Source organism: Mirounga angustirostris, unplaced genomic scaffold, assembly GCF_029215605.1.
Source record: "Mirounga angustirostris isolate CCGP_5_RB_7025 unplaced genomic scaffold, mMirAng1.0.hap1 SCAF_2, whole genome shotgun sequence".
NCBI lineage: Eukaryota > Metazoa > Chordata > Mammalia > Carnivora > Phocidae > Mirounga > Mirounga angustirostris.
Genome location: NW_026991710.1, coordinates 119,155,335 through 119,173,929, shown reverse-complemented (window position 1 = coordinate 119,173,929; position 18,595 = coordinate 119,155,335). Strand labels below are relative to the sequence as shown.

Sequence of the window (18,595 nt, the reverse complement as noted above, 5' to 3'; positions counted from 1 at the left end):
TCTGCTTTCCAAGAGCTAAGCCATGGAAGGCCTGTCAGTACCCAGAAGTTGACAGAAGAAAGCAAATTATGACAGTAGAGCACATCAGTGGAAAGGGACCACCAAGCAGCTACTGCACGTTGCTTTCTATGTTGGGTCTGTAGTTAAGTCTCTCTCTGCTGTCAGAGGTGCTGGGCATCAAACATCATCCCCACCCCCACGACCCACCAATATCTTTAGATAATCACTTTCTTTGCAAAAATAACACGGAGTTGTTTCATTTCCTAATCCACTGTGGTGGATTGAACTTTGTATCGGGTCTGAGTACAGATGAGTAAGGGAGACATCACAGGTGGTGATTTTTGTTAGAGGCCTTAGCACACTCCACATGAGATCAGATGAACCAGAAAAAGTTATAGATAACTGGCAGGGACGAATGTTTTCTTTCTCCTCCTCACCATTGTTCTTTGTTCATTTGCTTTAATTTGCATTGAAATATATATAATAAGTAGTTAAGGTATGTTTTATTTTTAGGCTCCCACTTCTGAAATGTAAAAGTCTGTAAGTACAGAATTAAGAGCAAATTCTCCTAAGTGTCACACACTAGCGACATGTTTCTTAGCCTTCGCAAACCTGTATCCCTCATCGGCTTCTTGCCCTAGCTTCTGAATAGTCCAAGCAACCAAGGGTTTTTCTTTAAATCATTGCGATAAATAAATACATAAATAAAATTATGGGAATATTCATTATATGTTTACAAGAAAGAGTGTTGTCTTCCTAAAGAAACTTGTATTTTCCCCTAAAAGTCATTAGTGTAAATGGAAGGGGAGGAGGAGTGCTCCCTGGATGTTAGTTTTTCTCACTGGATTCTAATATTTCTAAATAAGAAATGGAATTATGGGAATTTTAGTAATTTAACTGGTAAGTGTAGAGAAAATAATAAATACTCAACACAGAGTACAAGATATATGAAAAATGCTTTGACAGTTGGATGCAAAGAGATGTAGGCAAGTGCTGCACCAACCAAGTGAACTTTACTCTTCTTTCACTTTGGCTGGTATTTTGCTGGTTTATTCCTTTCCCTGCTGAAATGCTTCCTTTGTCTTTCCTAATCCAAAGATTCCTTCATTTCATGGAATCCTTACCCCCATAGTATGCTTGGCCAATTCTTAGATGATGATTATAAAAGTCAGTAATTCTTCAATTAGTAATCAATTTTACATTTTTTTCCAAGTGAAATGAGAAAGCACTAGGAACAAAATGGGTAATGATAAAATAGCATAATGAAATTTTTATGCTATAAATATTCTTGTTCTATCCAATAAAATTCTCCTTATGCCCACTTGGCATTAATATATTTTCTCCCCATTTCTCAGCTATTAAACTTTACTCACTCTGCCCTACCTATCATGGGGGAAAATATAGGTAGTATTTATTGAATGCTTGCTCTGTGTTAGTCACTATTGTAGGCATTTCACATGAATTATGACCAACCTTACCCACCTCTTAGAATTCTTGTATATTTATTCCTAATTTCCTGTGGAGGAAACTGAAGCCTGCCTAAGGTCACCCAGCTAGTAGGTGGCAGAGCCAGGATTAATATTCAAATTAGCCTGAATATAAAAGCTCATACTTTTCTTTTCACTCTGTACTAATGTGACTTCAAGTTTATTAGTAATTAACAATAATTTTATTTTGAATACTAATACCTGACATATGTAATTATAAAGAATCTTCCTTGTGGTTGAGCAAAACTCGATGTATTTCACTTTTAAAATCTTTAAAAAATATCTTGGTCATTTTACTTAAAAAACTCTTAGGACATCATATAAACCTCTTAGAATAGTTCTTTTCTGTTCAAAAGGAAGTCATGCTATTTGGAGTTCTGTTTCTCATTTGCCATCTGGTACTAAGGACTGCAAATTCTTTCTGCTTTTTTGTGTAACTTGCCTTTATCTTTGTTGTTCCAGTACTGGATACCAGTTTATTTACTATTCACCTGAAAACACAGCCAAAGCAAAAGAAGTTCTCAGCAACATCAATCAACTACAACCTCTGATAGCAACCCATGCAGACCTACTGCTTAATTCTGCAAGCCAGCATTCTCCAGACAGCTTGAAGAATTCTTTAAAGATGCTTTCAGAAAAAGTAAGATCCAAATCACCACTACAGTGGGGAAAATGAAATACCCAAATCCCCATTGGTGTTGCTTTCTGCATACATTGCCTTTCATAGCATCTGGAAATGTAAAATAGACTAAGTTAAAAAGTAAGCTTCAAAGTATTGCCACAGGATCAAAATGAATAGGCCTTGTTCTCTTTTCAAATCTTACTGAGCATTAATTTTTTTTTAAGTAGGAAATGACACCTATTATTGGCTAAGGTATATTTTCTCTTTTTCTTGACATCTTTCATTCTCTTTGGTTCATGGCCTTATTAAAAGAGTTAAATTAGATTTTGAAAATTACTTTATTTTCCTCTGGTGATCAACTAATTTTTATGCATATGAAGCTATACATTTGAATTAGGAATGTCATTTCATTTGAAAGCACAAGTTTGATGTGGATTCTTATCAGTAGCATGGGGTAATTCCTTTGCCTCAGTTTGCTTTCTGCAACCTTATCTACTGGGAGAAGGTTTTAAAAAAATTAAAAAATATTAGCTACTGTTTGAAATGTAGTGGAACCTAAGCCTTAATTTTTTCAAAGGTGCCTTGCACCTGTCTATGCAAAGAGGAAATGTAGTCTGGCATGGGGTAAACACTCAACATCAACTTCCATAGCTAATTAAGGCAGCTGAAAGATTCAGAGAGAGCCAAGATAGAAAAGATAAGTTGCAGCTTGACTTTAAATATAAAATCAGGTGTCCTGGAGTCCAATTCCAATACACTTAACCTTTGCATTCTGAGGACATCTTGCAGTTTATTATGAGATAGTTCCAATAAATATGACCTTGAAGAAACTGAGCAAAAAAAAAAATTCTCATTATATCATTTTAGAATAAAATAACTGTAGTTTGTCATGTCCCTCATGAACAGATTCATAAGAACTTGGGTATTATATATTTATATATGGTTGACTCATATATGTTAATTTATAATATTAAAACCTGGCACTTATTGAAATTTTAATGTACATTATCATATATTTTTCTTACAGAAAAAAAACTAATACCTATTTTCATTAAAAATTAGCTAATATTGGGGCACCTGGGTGGCTCAGATGCTTAAGCATCTGCCTTTGGCTCAGGTCATGATCCCTGGGTCCTGGGATCAAGCCCCGCATCAGGGCTCCTAGCTCAGAGGAGAGCCTGCTTCTCCCTTTCTCTCTGCCTCTCTCCCTGCTCATGCTCTCTCTCTCTGTATCTCTATGTCTTAAATTAATAAGTAAAATCTTAAAAGAAATTAGCTAATATCTATTCAGAAAGGTCAACTGAATTGTCTCATAAATTAAAAAGTGAAAAATGACAACCTAAGACTTCCAGTTCAGAATGCAACATTCTTTCCATGACTTAACAGATAAATATTCTTAGTGGCATCTTAAACAGGTACATACACAGGATAAGGGGGGAATGGAAAGCTAAAAAGAATAACATAGAAATGAGAGAATTATGAAATATAATTTCTGAAATAAAAATATGTACTAGGTGTACTTAGCAGATTGGTCACTTGAGAAGAATAAAAAAACAGGTATAATTAGTATACCTTCTGATGAATGACTGAGTTTGTTTGTTGCATATTAATTCATGAAAATAATAAAGAAATTATTTAATCTTTTAGGGTCATAACAAAAGACAGACTGAGTTTATATGAATAGCTTGAAGAGAGAAGACAAAGGATAGGCCAAATTTTTAACATAAGATCTGAAAGGTTAATGGAAAATGGAATAAGACACAGGTCTTTCCTTGTCTTCCCAAGAGATTCAAGGTTCTTGATGGTTCTTGACTTAAAAGTAATGTGATGAAATTCAAACTAAAAAAATAAGGACCTAAGTATAGACCGGTGTATGATATTTATCTCTCATAGCTTAGATATCACATTCTCTATTTCATAGAGATTGATAAATTTTGTTTAGAAAATCATTATTATTGCTCATCAAAAGGCAATATCAAGCACTTAATTGTGTGTGGTATTGCACTAGATGCTATATGATAAATACTAAATAGAAATGGCCCTTAATTTTTACAACCTAAAATTTAAAAGAATGGGGTGTGTCACATTATGATAATTGTTAAATGGTAACAATAACATAAGGATTTTGTTACAAATATTAGAGGCTATGCTCACAATATATTTGACAAAATCTCACAACTTCTAATTCCTAGTATCCTTTAACCTTAACATAATATACTGAAACATCCTATTGTATTCAAAAAAAGAAAACAAAACATTTTATTCTAACATTTAGCTCAGGGTTTTCTTAAGAAATGTGCTGCTTTTTTTTTTTTTTTTTTTTTTTTTTTAATGGCAATGCCAGGAAGCCAGTATACTAAGAAGTTGAAGATACACATAATATATTGATTATGTTGATCACTTGGCTACTGCAAAGGAATTCTTACTTTTATTTACTTCAACTATCCTATCTCAGTTCCAAACTAAACAGAAGAACTTAATGAGTAGAGGTTCTTTTGTTTGTTTATACTTGGTGAAAGTATATATAAATGTATATAAATATGTAAATGAAAATGAAATTTTGTGATAGTATTTCTACTTCTTTTTATACTCCTCTTTAAATGGTAAGCATTTAATTGGTGAAATAAGCATATATCAAGCAAAAATGAAGCAGAAAATATGACCCATAACCAGAAGAAAGATCAAGCAACAGAAACAGACCCAGAAACAACAGAGATAATGAAATTAGCAAATAAGGACCTTACAACAGCAATTATAAATATGCTCCATATATTTAGGGAAGCAGAGAAACACATACACAGGATAAGGGGGGAATGGAAAGCTAAAAAGAATAACATAGAAATGAGAGAATTATGAAATATAATTTCTGAAATAAAAATATGTACTAGGTGGACTTAGCAGATTGGTCACTTGAGAAGAATAAATAGTGAACTTGCAAACATAGTATTAGAAACCATTTAAATGAAGTACAGAGAGAAAAAGACATAAAAACAGAGAGAGAGAGAAAAAAAGAACAAGAATGACTTACAGAACAATACCAAGAAGTCTAATATGCATGTAATTGGAGTCCTGGAAGAAGCAGAGAGGAAAACAAACAAATATTTGCTGAAGTGATGATGAAAATTTTTCAAAATTCTATGAAACAGTGAAACTATAGATCCAAGAAGTTCAGTGTACTTCAAGCAGAATAAACATTACAAAAAATGAAGGTACATCATCATTGAGCTGCTGAGAAACAAAGATAAAGTGAAAATTGAGAAAAAGAAAAAGTATATATAACAGAATTATTCATAGGCTTCATATTAGACACTATGTAAGCCAGAAGACAATGGAGTAATATCTTCAAAGTACTGACACACACACACACAAATTATAATTCCATATCAAGAGAAGATATCTTTCAAAAATAAAGATGAAATAAAAACCATTTTAGACAAATAAAAACTGAAAGATTTCATAGAAAACTTGCACTACTACAAATTTTAAAGTAGTCTTCAGGCAGAAGGAAGTGATAACATGTAAAAAATAGGTCTACACGAAAGAATAAGGAGTGGCAGAAATGGTAAGTATGTGGACAGATACAAAAAAATTCAAACTTTTATGTACTTAAATATATTTACTCTTTAAAATAAAAATAATACCCGGGGGTGCCTGGGTGGCTCAGTCAGTTATGCGTCCAACTCTTGATTTCAGCTCAGGTCATGATCTCAGGTGTCTGAGATTGAGCCCTGTAAAGGCTCCAAGCTCAGCATGGAGTCTGTTTGAGATTCTTTCTCTCCCTCGCCCTCTGCCCCCCCGCCATGCTCTCACTCATTCTCTCTCTCTCTCTCTCAAAAAAAAAAAAAAAAACAACTTAGAAAAAATAAATAAAATAAAAGTAATACCCAGTGTATTATGTGGCTTGTAACTTATCATGTAAGTATAGACATCAGTGGAATGGAATAGAGAGTCTAGAAATACATCCACACATATATGTTCAAATAACTTTAGACAAAAGTGCAAAGAAAATTCACTGGGAAAATAACATATTTTTAACATAAAACTCAGGAACAATTGGATAGCCATATGCAAAAAATCAAATGAACCTTTCTTTATCATTACCTAACACATCTATAAAAATTAATTCAAAAGATAATAGATCTTAATATACAGGCTAAAAGAAAGAGGAAACAAACAAATGTCAAGAAGACAACACAGGAGAAAATTTTTGTCATCTTGGGTTAGGCAAATATTTCTTAGAACACAAAAAGTAAGAACCAAAAGAAGAAAACAAATGATATATAAGACACCATCACAATCAAAAACTTTCATTAAAGTTTTCAGGAGACACTATTCAGAAGACACTATTAAAAATGAAAAGGCAAGGGGGGAGGAGCAAGATGGCAGAGGAGTAGGAGACCTAAATTTCGTCTGGTCCCAGGAATTCAGCTAGATAGGGATCAAACCATTTTGAACACCTACAAACTCAATAGGAAATCAAAGAAAAGAATAGCAGCAACTCTCTGAACAGAAAAGTGACCACTTTCTGGAAGGTCTCTTCTGATTCGTTTAGTGTATATTTTTCTGGGGTTGTTGTTACCCTGTTAGCATTTTGTTCTCTCATTCATCTATTCGCCTCTGGACAAAATGACAAGATGGAAAAACTGACCTCAAAAAAAAATGAACAAGAGGCAGTACCAACTGCCAGGGACCTAATCAATATGGACATTAGTAAGATGTCGGAACTAGAGTTCAGAATGACGGTTAAAAGATACTAGCTGGGCTTGAAAAAAGCATGGAAGATACTAGAGAAACCCTTTCTGGAGAAATAAAAGAACTAAAATCTAACCAAGTCGAAATCAAAAAGGCTATTAATGAGGTGCAATCAAAAATGGAGGCTCTAACTGCTAGGATAAATGAGGCAGAAGAGAGAATTAGTGATATAGAAAACCAAATGATGGAGAATAAAGAAGCTGAGAAAAAGAGAAAAACAGCTACTGGATCACGAGGACAGAATTCGAGAGATAAGTGATACCATAAGATGAAACAATATTAGAATAATTGGGATCCGAGAAGAAGAAAGCGAGAGAGGGGCAGAAGGTATATTGGAGCAAATTGTAGCAGAGAACTTCCCTAATTTGGGGAAGGAAACAGGCATCAAAATCCAGGAGGCACAGAGAACCCCCCTCAAAATCAATAAAAATAGGTCAACACCCCGACATCTAATAGTAAAACTTACAAGTCTCAGAGACAAAGAGAACATCCTGAAAGCAGCTCGGGACAAGAGATCTGTAACCTACAATGGTAGAAACATTAGATTGGCAACAGACCTATCCACAGAGACCTGGCAGGCCAGAAAGGACTGGCAGGATATATTCAGAGCACTAATCGAGAAAAATATGCATGCAGATAGAAGGAAAGATAAAAAGCTTCCAGGACAAACAAAAACTAAAAGAATTTGCAAACATGAAACCAACCCTACAAGAAATATTGAAAGGGGTCCTCGAAGCAAAGAGGGAGCCTAAAAGTAACATAGAACAGAAAGGAACACAGACAGTATACAGTAACAGTCACCTTACAGGCAATACAATGGCACTAAATTCATATCTTTGAATAGTTACCCTGAATGTAAATGGGCTAAATGCCCCAATCAGAAGACACAGGGTATCAGATGGGATAAAAAAATAAGATCCATCAATATGCTGTCTGCAAGAGACTCATTTTAGACCCAAAGACACCTCCAGATTGAACGTAAGGAGGTGGAAAACCATTTACCATGCTAATGGACATCAAAAGAAAGCTGGGGTGGCAATCCTTATATCAGACAAATTAGATTTTAAACCAAAGACTATAATAGATGAGGAAGGGCACTATATCCTACTTAAAGGGTCTATCCAACAAGAAGAACTAATAATTGTAAATATCTATGCCCCTAACATGGGAGCAACCAATTACATAAGCCAATTAATAACAAAATCAAGGAAACACATCGACAACAATACAATAATAGTAGGGGACTTTAACACCCCCCTCACTGAAATGGACAGATATCTAAGCAAAAGATCAACAAGGAAATAAAGACTTTAAATGACACACTGGACCAAATGGACTTCACAGATCTATTCAGAACATTCCATTCCAAAGCAACAGAATACACATTCTTCTCTAGCGCCCATGGAACATTCTCCAGAATAGATCACATCCTAGGTCATAAATCAGGTCTCAACTGGTACCAAAAGATTGGGATCATTCCCTGCATATTTTTGGACCATAGTGCTTTGAAACTAGAACTCAAATCACAAGAGGAAAGTCAGAAAGAGCTCAGATACAGGGAGGCTAAAGAGCATCCTGCTAAAGAATGAATGGGTGAACCAGGAAATTAAGAAGAATTAAAAAAATTCATGGAAACCAATGAAAATGAAAACAAAACTGTGCAAAATCTTTGGGATGCAGCAAAGGCGGTCCTAAGAGGAAAGCATATAGCAATACAAGCCTTTCTCAAGAAACAAGAAAGGTCTCAAGTACACAACCTCACCCTACACCTAAAGGAGCTGGAGCAAGAACAGCAAATAAAGCCTAAACCCAGCAGGAGAAGAGAAATAGTAAAGATCAGAGCAGAAATCAATGAAATAGAAACCAAAAGAACAGTAGAACAGATCAACAAAACTAGGAGCTGGTTCTTTGAAAGAATTAAAAAGATTGATAAACCCCTGGCCAGACTTATCAAAAAGAAAAGAAAAAGGACGCAAATAAATAAAATCATGAATGAAAAAGGAGAGATCACCACCAACACCAAAGAAATACAAACAATTTTAAGAATGTATTATGAGCAACTCTATGCCAGCAATTAAATAATCTGGAAGAAATGGATGCATTCCTAGAGATGTATAAACTACCAAAACTGAACCAGGAAGAAATAGAAAACCTGAACAGACCTATAACAACTAAGGAAATTGAAGCAGTCATCAAAAATCTCCCAATAAACAAAGCCCAGGGCCAGATGGCTTCCCAGGAGAATTCTACCAAACATTTAAAGAATTAATACCTATTCTTCTGAAACTGTTCCAAAAAATAGAAATGGAAGGAAAACTTCCAAACTCATTTTATGAGGCCAGCATAACCTTGATCCCAAAACCAGACAAAGACCCCCATCAAAAAGGAGAATTACAGACCAATATCCCTGATGAGCATGGATGCAAAAATTCTCACCAAAATACTAGCCAGTAGGATCCAATAGTACATTAAAAGGATTATTCACCACGACCAAGTAGGATTTATTCCTGGGCTGCAAGGTTGGTTCAACATCCACAAATCAGTCAATGTGATACAATACATTAATAAAAGAAAGAACAAGAACCATATGATCCTCTCAATACAGAAAAAGCATCTGACAAAGTACAGCATCCTTGCTTGATTAAAACTCTTCAGAGTATAGGGATAGAGGGTACATAGCTTAATATCATAAAAGCCATCTATGAAAAACCCACAGCAAATATCATTCTCAATGGGGAAAAACTGAGAGCTTTCTCCCTAAGGTCAGGAACGCGGCAGGGATGTCCACTATCACCACTGCTATTCAACATAATACTAGAAGTCCTAGCCACAGCAATCAGACAACAAAAAGAAATCAAAGGCATCCGAATCGGCAAAGAAGAAGGCAAACTCTCACTCTTTGCAGATGATACGATCCTTTATGTGGAAAACCCAAAAGACTCCACCCCAAAACTGCTAGAACTCATACAGGAATTCAGTAAAGTGGCAGGATATGAAATCAATGCACAGAAATCAGTGGCATTTCTATACACCAACAACAAGACAGAAAAAAGAGAAATTAAGGAGTCAATCCCATTTACAATTGCACCCAAACCGTAAGATACCTAGGAATAAATCTAACCAAAGAGGCAAAGAATCTGTATTCAGAAAACTATAAAATACTCATGAAAGAAATTGAGGAAGACACAAAGCAATGGAAAAATGTTCCATGCTCATGGATTTGAAGAACAAATATTGTGAAGATGTCAATGCTACTTAGAGCAATCTACACATTTAATGCAATCCCTATCAAAATACCATCCACTTTTTTCAAAGAAATGGAACAAATAATCCTAAGATTTGTATGGAACCAGAAAAGACCCCGAATAGCCAGACGAATGTTGAAAAAGAAAAGCAAAGCTGGTGGCATCACAATTCTGGACTTCCAGCTCTATTACAAAGCTGTCATCATCAAAACAATATGGTACTGGCACAAAAACAGACCCATAGATCAATGGAACAGAACAGAGAGCCCAGAAATGGACCCTCAACTCTATGGTCAACTAATCTTTGACAAAGCAGGAAAGAATGTCCAATGGCAAAAAGACAATCTCTTCAACAAATCATGTTGGGAAAATTGGACAGCCACATGCAGAAGAATGAAACTGGACCATTTCCTTATACCACCCACAAATATAGACTCAAAATGGATGAAAGACCTAAATGTGAGACAGGAGTCCATCAAAAGCCTAGAGGAGAACACAGGCAACAACCTCTTCGACATCAGCTGCAGCAGCTTCTTCCTAGAAACACCACCAAAGGCAAGGGAAGCAAGGGCAAAAATGAACTATTGGGACTTGATCAAGATAAAAAGCTTTTGCACAGCTAAGGAAACAGTCAACAAAACCAAAAGACAACCCACAGAATGGGAGAAGATATTTGCAAATGACATATTAGATAAAGGGCTAGTATCCAAAATCTGTAAAGAACTTATCAAACTCAACACCCAAAGAACAAATAATCCAATCAAGAAAGGGGCAGAAGACATGAACAGACATTTCTGCAAAGAAGACATCCAAATGGCCAACAAACACATGAAAAGGTGCTCAAAATCGCTCAGCATCAGGGAAATCCAAATCAAAACTTCAATGAGATACCACGTCACACCAGTCAGAATGGCTAAAATTAACAAATCTAGAAATGACAGATGTTGGCGGGGATACGGAGAAAGGGGAACCCTCCTACACTGTTGGTGGGAATGCAAGCTGGTGCAGCCACTCTGGAAAACTGTATGGAGGTTCCTCAAAAAGTTGAAAATAGAGGTATCCTACAACCCAGCAATTGCACTACTGGGTATTTACCCCAAAGATACAAAAGTAGGGATCCGAAAGGGTACGTGCACCCTGATGTTTATAGCAGCAATGTCCACAATAGCCAAACTATGGAAAGAGCCAAGATGTCCATCGGCAGATGAATGGATAAAGAAGAGGTGGTAAAAATATACAATGGAATATTATGCAGCCATCAAAAGGAATGAGATCTTACCATTTGCAACGACGTGGATGGAACTGGAGGGTATTATGCTAAGCAAAATAAGTCAATCAGAGAAAGACATGTACCGTATGATCTCATGGATATGAGGAATTCTCAATCTCAGGAAACAAACTGAGGGTTGCTGGAGTGGGGGGGGGAGGGGTGGGGTGGCTGGGTGATAGACATTGGGGGAGGGTATGTGCTATGGTGAGTGCTGTGAATTGTGTAAGACTGTTGAATCACAGACCTGTACCTCTGAAACAAATAATACATTATATGTTAAAAAAACAAGATCGTAGGAAGGGAAAAATGAAGGGGGGAAATCAGAGAGGGAGATGAACCATGAGAGACTATGGACTCTGAGAAACAAACTGAGGGTTCTAGAGGGGACACGGGTGGGGGGATGGGTTAGCCTGGTGATGGGTATTAAAGAGAGCATGTATTGAATGGAGCACTGGGTGTTACATGCAAGCAATGAATAATGGAACACTACATCAAAAACTAATGATGTAATGTATGGTGATTAACATAACAATAAAATTTTTTAAAAAATGAAAGGCAAGTCATGGACTGAGAGAAAATATTTGTAAAATATTTTCTTACAAAGGACTTACATCAGAATATGTAAAGTATTCTTTCAACTTAATTATAGGACAAGCAATTCAATTAAAATTGGGCAAAAGAATTGAAATGACATTTTACCAGAGAAGAGGTATGAATGACAAATAAATATATGTAAAGATGTTCATCATCATTTGTTTTTAGGGAAATGCAAAATTAAACCAAAATGCGATAGTACTAACTACCCACCAGAATAGCTGAAATTAAAAAGGTTCAGCATCTGAGAAGTTGGGGAGGATATGGAACAACTGGAACGTTCATGAATCATTTATAGGTACACAATTTTTTGTACACTCTGAAAAACAGTTCAGCGTCTCATAAAGTATATATATATATATTTTATATATATTTATATGATCATATATGTATATGATCTAGCCATCCCACTCCTGGTTATTCCCCCAAGAGAAAGTCTCTTACATAAGTTGGAAGGTAATTGAGTAAGGAAGGACTGGATACATGCTTGGTGAAGACCATCCTCATAGGAATAGAGAAATTGAGCTAGGACAATGAATTTGAGTTATTGGACATTATTGGCCATTGCAAAATGTCAGGATTGCTCTCGGGGAAGCTTGCTAAAAAATAAAAATTCTGTTTCAGCAGTTCTGAGCTGGGACTCAGGAATCTACATGTTAATATTGGTGGCCTTGAAAAACATCCTCTAAAAAGGAGCATTAGCTTAAGAAAAGTAAATCAACCAGTAAGAAGACTATGGGAAGTATCCACATGGAATGTAGAAAGGATCTTAACTGGGACTAGCTGTAGAAATATAAAGTAAGGACTAATCTTTGAAATTACTGAAAAGGTATAACTAGCAGAAATTAATGACTAATATAGAAATAAGTATTACTGAAGATGATCCAGACATTTTAGCTCTGAGTTGCTGCATAGTGACAGGACCACACAGTTTGAAAAGCTGGGCAGAACACATTTATTAAAAACACTTGAGATCAGGCTGTGACTTCTAACCTTGAAAGACTTTCACATGGAAATAGGTGACAGTGCTGGTTCAGGAGGTGGGTAGAGATGGATTTTAGAGACAGGGGCATAAAGATGATAGTTGACACTATGGAGAAATGCATTATATCACCAGTAGGGAAAAAAAAATGCTTACAAGAAAGTGGTTTAAGGTCCCTTAGGATCCACTTACCATATTTTAAATGAGCCTGGAACAATGAGTCAACAAAGGAAACTGAACAGATCATTCAAGAAAGAGGAGCATGGAGCATAAATAGAAGAGTGCACTTCACAGTTTACAATGAACTGCCATGAGGGTTTCACAGATAGGCATTGTAATTTTGTGCAAGCTAGGGAAAAGTGATTATGTGATTTCACCAAGGTCAAGTGAATAATTTGTATGATCTGCTCAGATGTCAAGTAACTCTCCTGAAGGTTCAGTATTCTTTTCTTTGGGGATGCTGAACACGTATTGTACTAATTACAGAGTATAGCACTATTGCCCTATGAAATAATTAAAGCTTATCAATTTTTTAAAAATAACCGGGAGTGCCTGGGTGGCTCAGTCGGTTGAGCAACTGACTCTTGGTTTCTGCTAGGGTCATGACCTCATTGGTCATCGGATCAAGCTGTGCAGGGCTCCCCACTCACTGGAGAGTCTGCTTGAGAGATTCTTTCCCTCTGCCCCTCCCCCCTCAAATAAATAAATAAATCTCTAAAAAATAAAAATAACCAGACTTATTGTGGTGATAATTTTGCAATATATATAAATGTTGAAACCTTATACTGTACACATGAAACTGATAATACTGTATATCAGTTATACCTCAATCATAAAAAAGAAATCAAATGGTATCAGATAGGAACCAGTGTAGCTGATGAAAACAAATGAAGCTAGTTGGGTGTAAAACAATAGGGAGTAGTAGGGTCCAGAAAAAAAATAAACAGGATTCTTTTTTGCCATGTACATGACTACTACAATAGTAATCACCTGTTTATGTCATTGGCTCCCTCTGTATTGCAGGTGGGATTAGGCATAGCTTTGAATTTTTTTCAGTGAAAAAATGAGATTCTAAATAGAATGATACTTTGCTTAATTTGTTGAGATCTCTAGTTAAAAAGGGTGGTTTTAAATAAACATATTCCTAACTATTCCTCTGCCATTAATATTTAACCTAGGAAATTCATCCCCAGGAGAAGTAATTTTACTGGTTTTATACTTGCAGATAATTCTGTGTGATACTTTGAAGAATATTTGTGTGAGAATATGAATTGGAAAAATGTCAGTAAGGCAAGAAAACATTTCATTTTTAAGATAACATTTCTCTCTCTTTTTTAGTATCAAACAAATGAAATGATCTACCTGAGGTTCAGAGCTTATGCTTTTTTTTTTTTTTGCTGTATTATTAAACTATTTTAAATAAATAGTTTTGCCTACCCTTAGGATAACATTTAGACAGCCTTTTTGTTTCCTTTATTGCAGTGTGAGCTGAGTCAGAAAAGGAAAAAGGTTTTCAACACTGAGTCAATGGGCAACTCAGAGACATGGTCACATCCTTCTCATGACTTTAACTTCCCTAATACCATCTCAGTTGCAACAACAGCAGCATGCAAATGTATTGGAATTGAGTGATTACATTAATCTCTTCAAGCTCATTTATTTTGACTGTAAAACATCAGGGTCTACATTGGTCTACATTTACTTAGTAGTGCTGGTCAAGAAAATTTGCAGGTCATATGGTTATAGCAATGGAATATTTAGCTATTTTCTAACAAAGTGCAATTCCGTGCAAAGGATCTTGGTGATTCAGAGTTTCCAAAGAGTCAAATCAATTTTTCAATATAGACACAAGTGTTTTTATAAGATTTTGTGTGTTCATTCAGCTACCCCCCAAGAAAATTCTGGGTTGTAAAATTGCAAGAATATAGTGTATTATCTTTGATGTCTTTGGTGGTAAATCAACCCAAATGAGATTTGAATAAATGGAGTGGAATCTCTGTGCATGCATGCAATGGGAAGAAAATGATGGCAATTATAAGAACTGTAGATTTCATTGGGTGTGAATAGATATTCAGCTACATAGTAATTAGGTGACTGTTATGGAGCCTGGAGCTGTAGTAGCAGGAATTCAAAGAAGGCAAGCTGTTTTGCTCTAAAAATAAATCAAAAGAATTTATTGAAACTATCAATAAAGAAATAGTTTAGTTAAGCTGAATGGAAGTAAATTTGCATTTTTAAATATTTAAATTCACATTGATGGATCTATCCATGCTGTATGAAAATTATGTAAATAACATGTTTCCCTATTTTGCTTTAACTATACTGCCTTGTCTGAGTACTGTCTAGCTAAATTTTTCATCAGTATTTTTTTGGTAACTTTCATTCTCATTTTAACACTTCATTGTGAACATCAATTAACACTTCTCTGTGCCTTTTCAGTATAAGCTGCCTTTTTCTTTTGTTTTCCTAACTCATTACCAAAATATTTTTCAACCTTTTATTCTTGTATATTCTTTTTTTTTTAAATATTTCTTGTCTACTTACCTTCAGAGTGCTTTCAATATGACCAATAAGATTCAAAGAGTATTTAAAAACATCCAGTAAAGTTTAACAGTGAAGATAGTTACATCGGCAATTATAGACATGAATAAGAGTGGATAGATATCCAAAGCACTCGGGGAGCTTGGAGTTAAGGAAGAAGGGGAAGAAGGACAGAAGCATGCAGGTGATGTTGGGTTGGTAGGTGGTGTGGAGTAAGGGGAAAAGCTCCTGAATTTGTTAGAAAATTCAGGTTCTGTTCCATTTGTGTTACCAGTAAGCAGTCTGTTCTAGGATGGGGCACCACCCTTGTTTCTTAATTTCCTATCTGGTTAATGAAGAGGTCTGACTTTAAGGTCTCTTCCAGCTCTAGAACTTCATGATTGATTGCAAAGACTTAACTATGTAAATATAACATAGTCTTATTAAGCAGTTGTTTTACATGGGGTTTAGCTGGTTTTCTTTTAATTGCTGACACTCACAACAGGTTTCTTTTTGGGATAATTTAGTAACCATTAGTTAGACGTGCCATTGTTGACGGTACATCGAGAATGAGCCAATAAAGGATTACCTTGAGTTACAGCGATGGTGAAGTCAGCATTACGTCCAAGTGTCTCGTTAAATGGGGATGGCATCAACTATTATTCAAAATAATGCGTTGAGTTAAAGGGCTCCTTCCTAACAGATTACAAAGTGTGAATGTGTTAACAATATGAGTCAATGTTTGAGTTACTTCTCTACTCTTTGACTGAGTAGATTGTTAGACCACATGCATGTTAAGCATAGTATAATACAGAAAATCAGTTACAGCATCCTCCAGTAGAGTACAGGGTGAAGCTATTAAACATTTCATCAGGAAATTGCAAAGTACTACTGTAAAGTTCTTTATTGTTGGGAAGCCGTCATTTCTATAGTACTTACTTGTAAAAATCTACCATGGCAAGTTTCACAGCAGCCTCATTAACACTGAGCATTACTGAAACCATTTGGTGGAGGAGACAGTTTGGGGGGTGATAATAAGGAATAAAAACCAAATATTGTCATGGGAAGACTGCCTGTGCCATCTCTACTGTTAAAATCTACTCATGGGGCGCCTGGGTGGCTCAGTTGGTTAAGCAACTGCCTTCGGCTCGGGTCATGATCCTGGAGTCCCGGGATCGAGTCCCGCATTGGGCTCCCTGCTCAGCAGGGAGTCTGCTTCTCCCTCTCCTGCTCCCCCCTCTTGTGCTCTTTCTCTCTCTCACTCTCTCTCTCAAATAAATAAATAAAATCTTAAAAAAAAAAAAAATCTACTCATGATGCTAAGAAGAAAAAAATTTTCTCCCTCTATTTTTAAGATGCATCTTCCTTTCTTTAGACTTTCATTCTGCTTAAAATATAGAATATACATAGTCTCATCACATTTTCTTTCAAGGTACATTTGGAATTACTTGAAAAGCGCAGTAGGTAGATGGTGTTCAAATGATCATCTCTAGTGAAATTCATCTTCAAAGACAGAATTTGGAACTAAAAGAGGGGGGCTGAGGAGACAGCTGGTGTTTAGAGTGCCCACAGAACCTCAGCATTAACTTTTAGAACAGGAGGACTCAAGGCCTTGGCAGCATCCCAAAACTCAACCATTTTCATTGATTGGTGTGAATCATTTTCTCTCTCTGTTGCCTGTACTTTTTCCACCAGGCACACCACTTATGTGCCAACAAATCTGCTGTTGACCTTCCCATAGCTCTGTGCTGGGATGCCTACCACGGTGTTTCTAATCCTTGTCAATTTCTTTCCAGACAGAGCTTTTTGTACATGCCTTCAAGGATCAGCTGGTCAGAAGTGCTCTCTTAGCCCTCTACACTGCCAGACCAGGAGGTGTCCTGAAGAAACCACCATCTCCTAAGAACAGCACAGAGGAGAGCTGTCCCCAGGACCCACCCCCACCGATGAAAAGGCAGGACTCCATACCACATCATTCAGACTATGATGAGGAAGAGTGGGTAAGCCTCATGCACATCACTTGCCTCCTAATGTTTAGTCCTGAAAAGGAAAGCAAGAAAGATGAGACATCCCTGCTTTTCATCAAAACAAGTAGGGAAGTAGTCATAATACAGACTGTGGATAAATAGGGCACTTTTTTCCTTGGGGGCAAATTATAAATGTGAGTTTTATTCCTGATCACATTCATTTAGCATAAAAATTTATATATATATATTTGGATATATATACACACACACATATATATATCTCCAAAATGTCATAAAAGCAAAAATGCCACAATTACAGGATTCTATAATACTTTTCTGTATTTATTGCCAAGGTATTATAAACCATTAAAATTGTGTTAGAAAAAGAGTCAGAAAATCACTCATAATCCACTACTTGTTGCAAATATTTTCTTGTTGCAATCTAGTGTTTCAGTTCTAGACATACTTCAAGAAGTATTAGCATTTCAGTGGCAGTGGATATAGAGATGTCTTAAATCCTTCTTGTTCATGATTCTATTATTTAAAACAAGATGTTGTTCCAGGTGCTCTAAAATTGGCAAAAGGATGGCTACATAAAAGCATCTGAAAAAACAGCTAGTAAAGGCAAAACACACACACACACACACACACCAAGAAGAAGCCACCATGGTAATAAGAACTCTAGCTGGATAGAATAAGATAAGAAAAACATGAAGGTTCTGGGCAAAGGGGAACAGTGTTATTCCTGAATAAACACATATTGATTATCCAGGAACTATCCAAAGTATGTGCACATAACACACAGAGAAGGAAACTCTTTACTGTATCACGAGTTTAACCAAGAAAAGTGTATTCTAGCCATATAGATGGTAAATAGTTAATTACTACTTTTTTCTGCCACCCTAGAATTTAAGAGCGTTTGGAGAGTAAATTATTTGAAAGGCGTGGCTCTCTAAAAAAATTTTGCTATCTGAAGGGCTGGGAAGTGATGCCTGCTCTTTGTTTAGATAAAATTTCTATCACAGGAAAGACAGAGCTGCGTTCCAAGAGGTAAATGCTGAATAAGTATTTGTTGCTGCTGATTAAGATTACGTTTCTCCCACTGAAGCGTTTTCAAAAGAGCAAATCTAATATTTCTCCCCTTTACCTTCACCTT

The 18,595-nt window shown here is 36.0% G+C and overlaps 1 protein-coding gene across 5 annotated transcripts in view; it reads left to right on the top strand.

Moving 5' to 3' along the window:
- The window catches only part of INPP4B (inositol polyphosphate-4-phosphatase type II B), an 824,845-nt gene that overhangs the window by 671,162 nt on the left and 135,088 nt on the right, over positions 1-18,595 (top strand). For all 5 annotated transcript variants that reach the window (XM_064585102.1, XM_064585100.1, XM_064585099.1 and 2 more), the window contains 2 exons: positions 1,950-2,127; positions 17,269-17,472. In XM_064585102.1, coding sequence (XP_064441172.1) covers positions 1,950-2,127; positions 17,269-17,472 — 382 coding nt within the window. The remainder of the gene's footprint in view (positions 1-1,949; positions 2,128-17,268; positions 17,473-18,595) is intronic.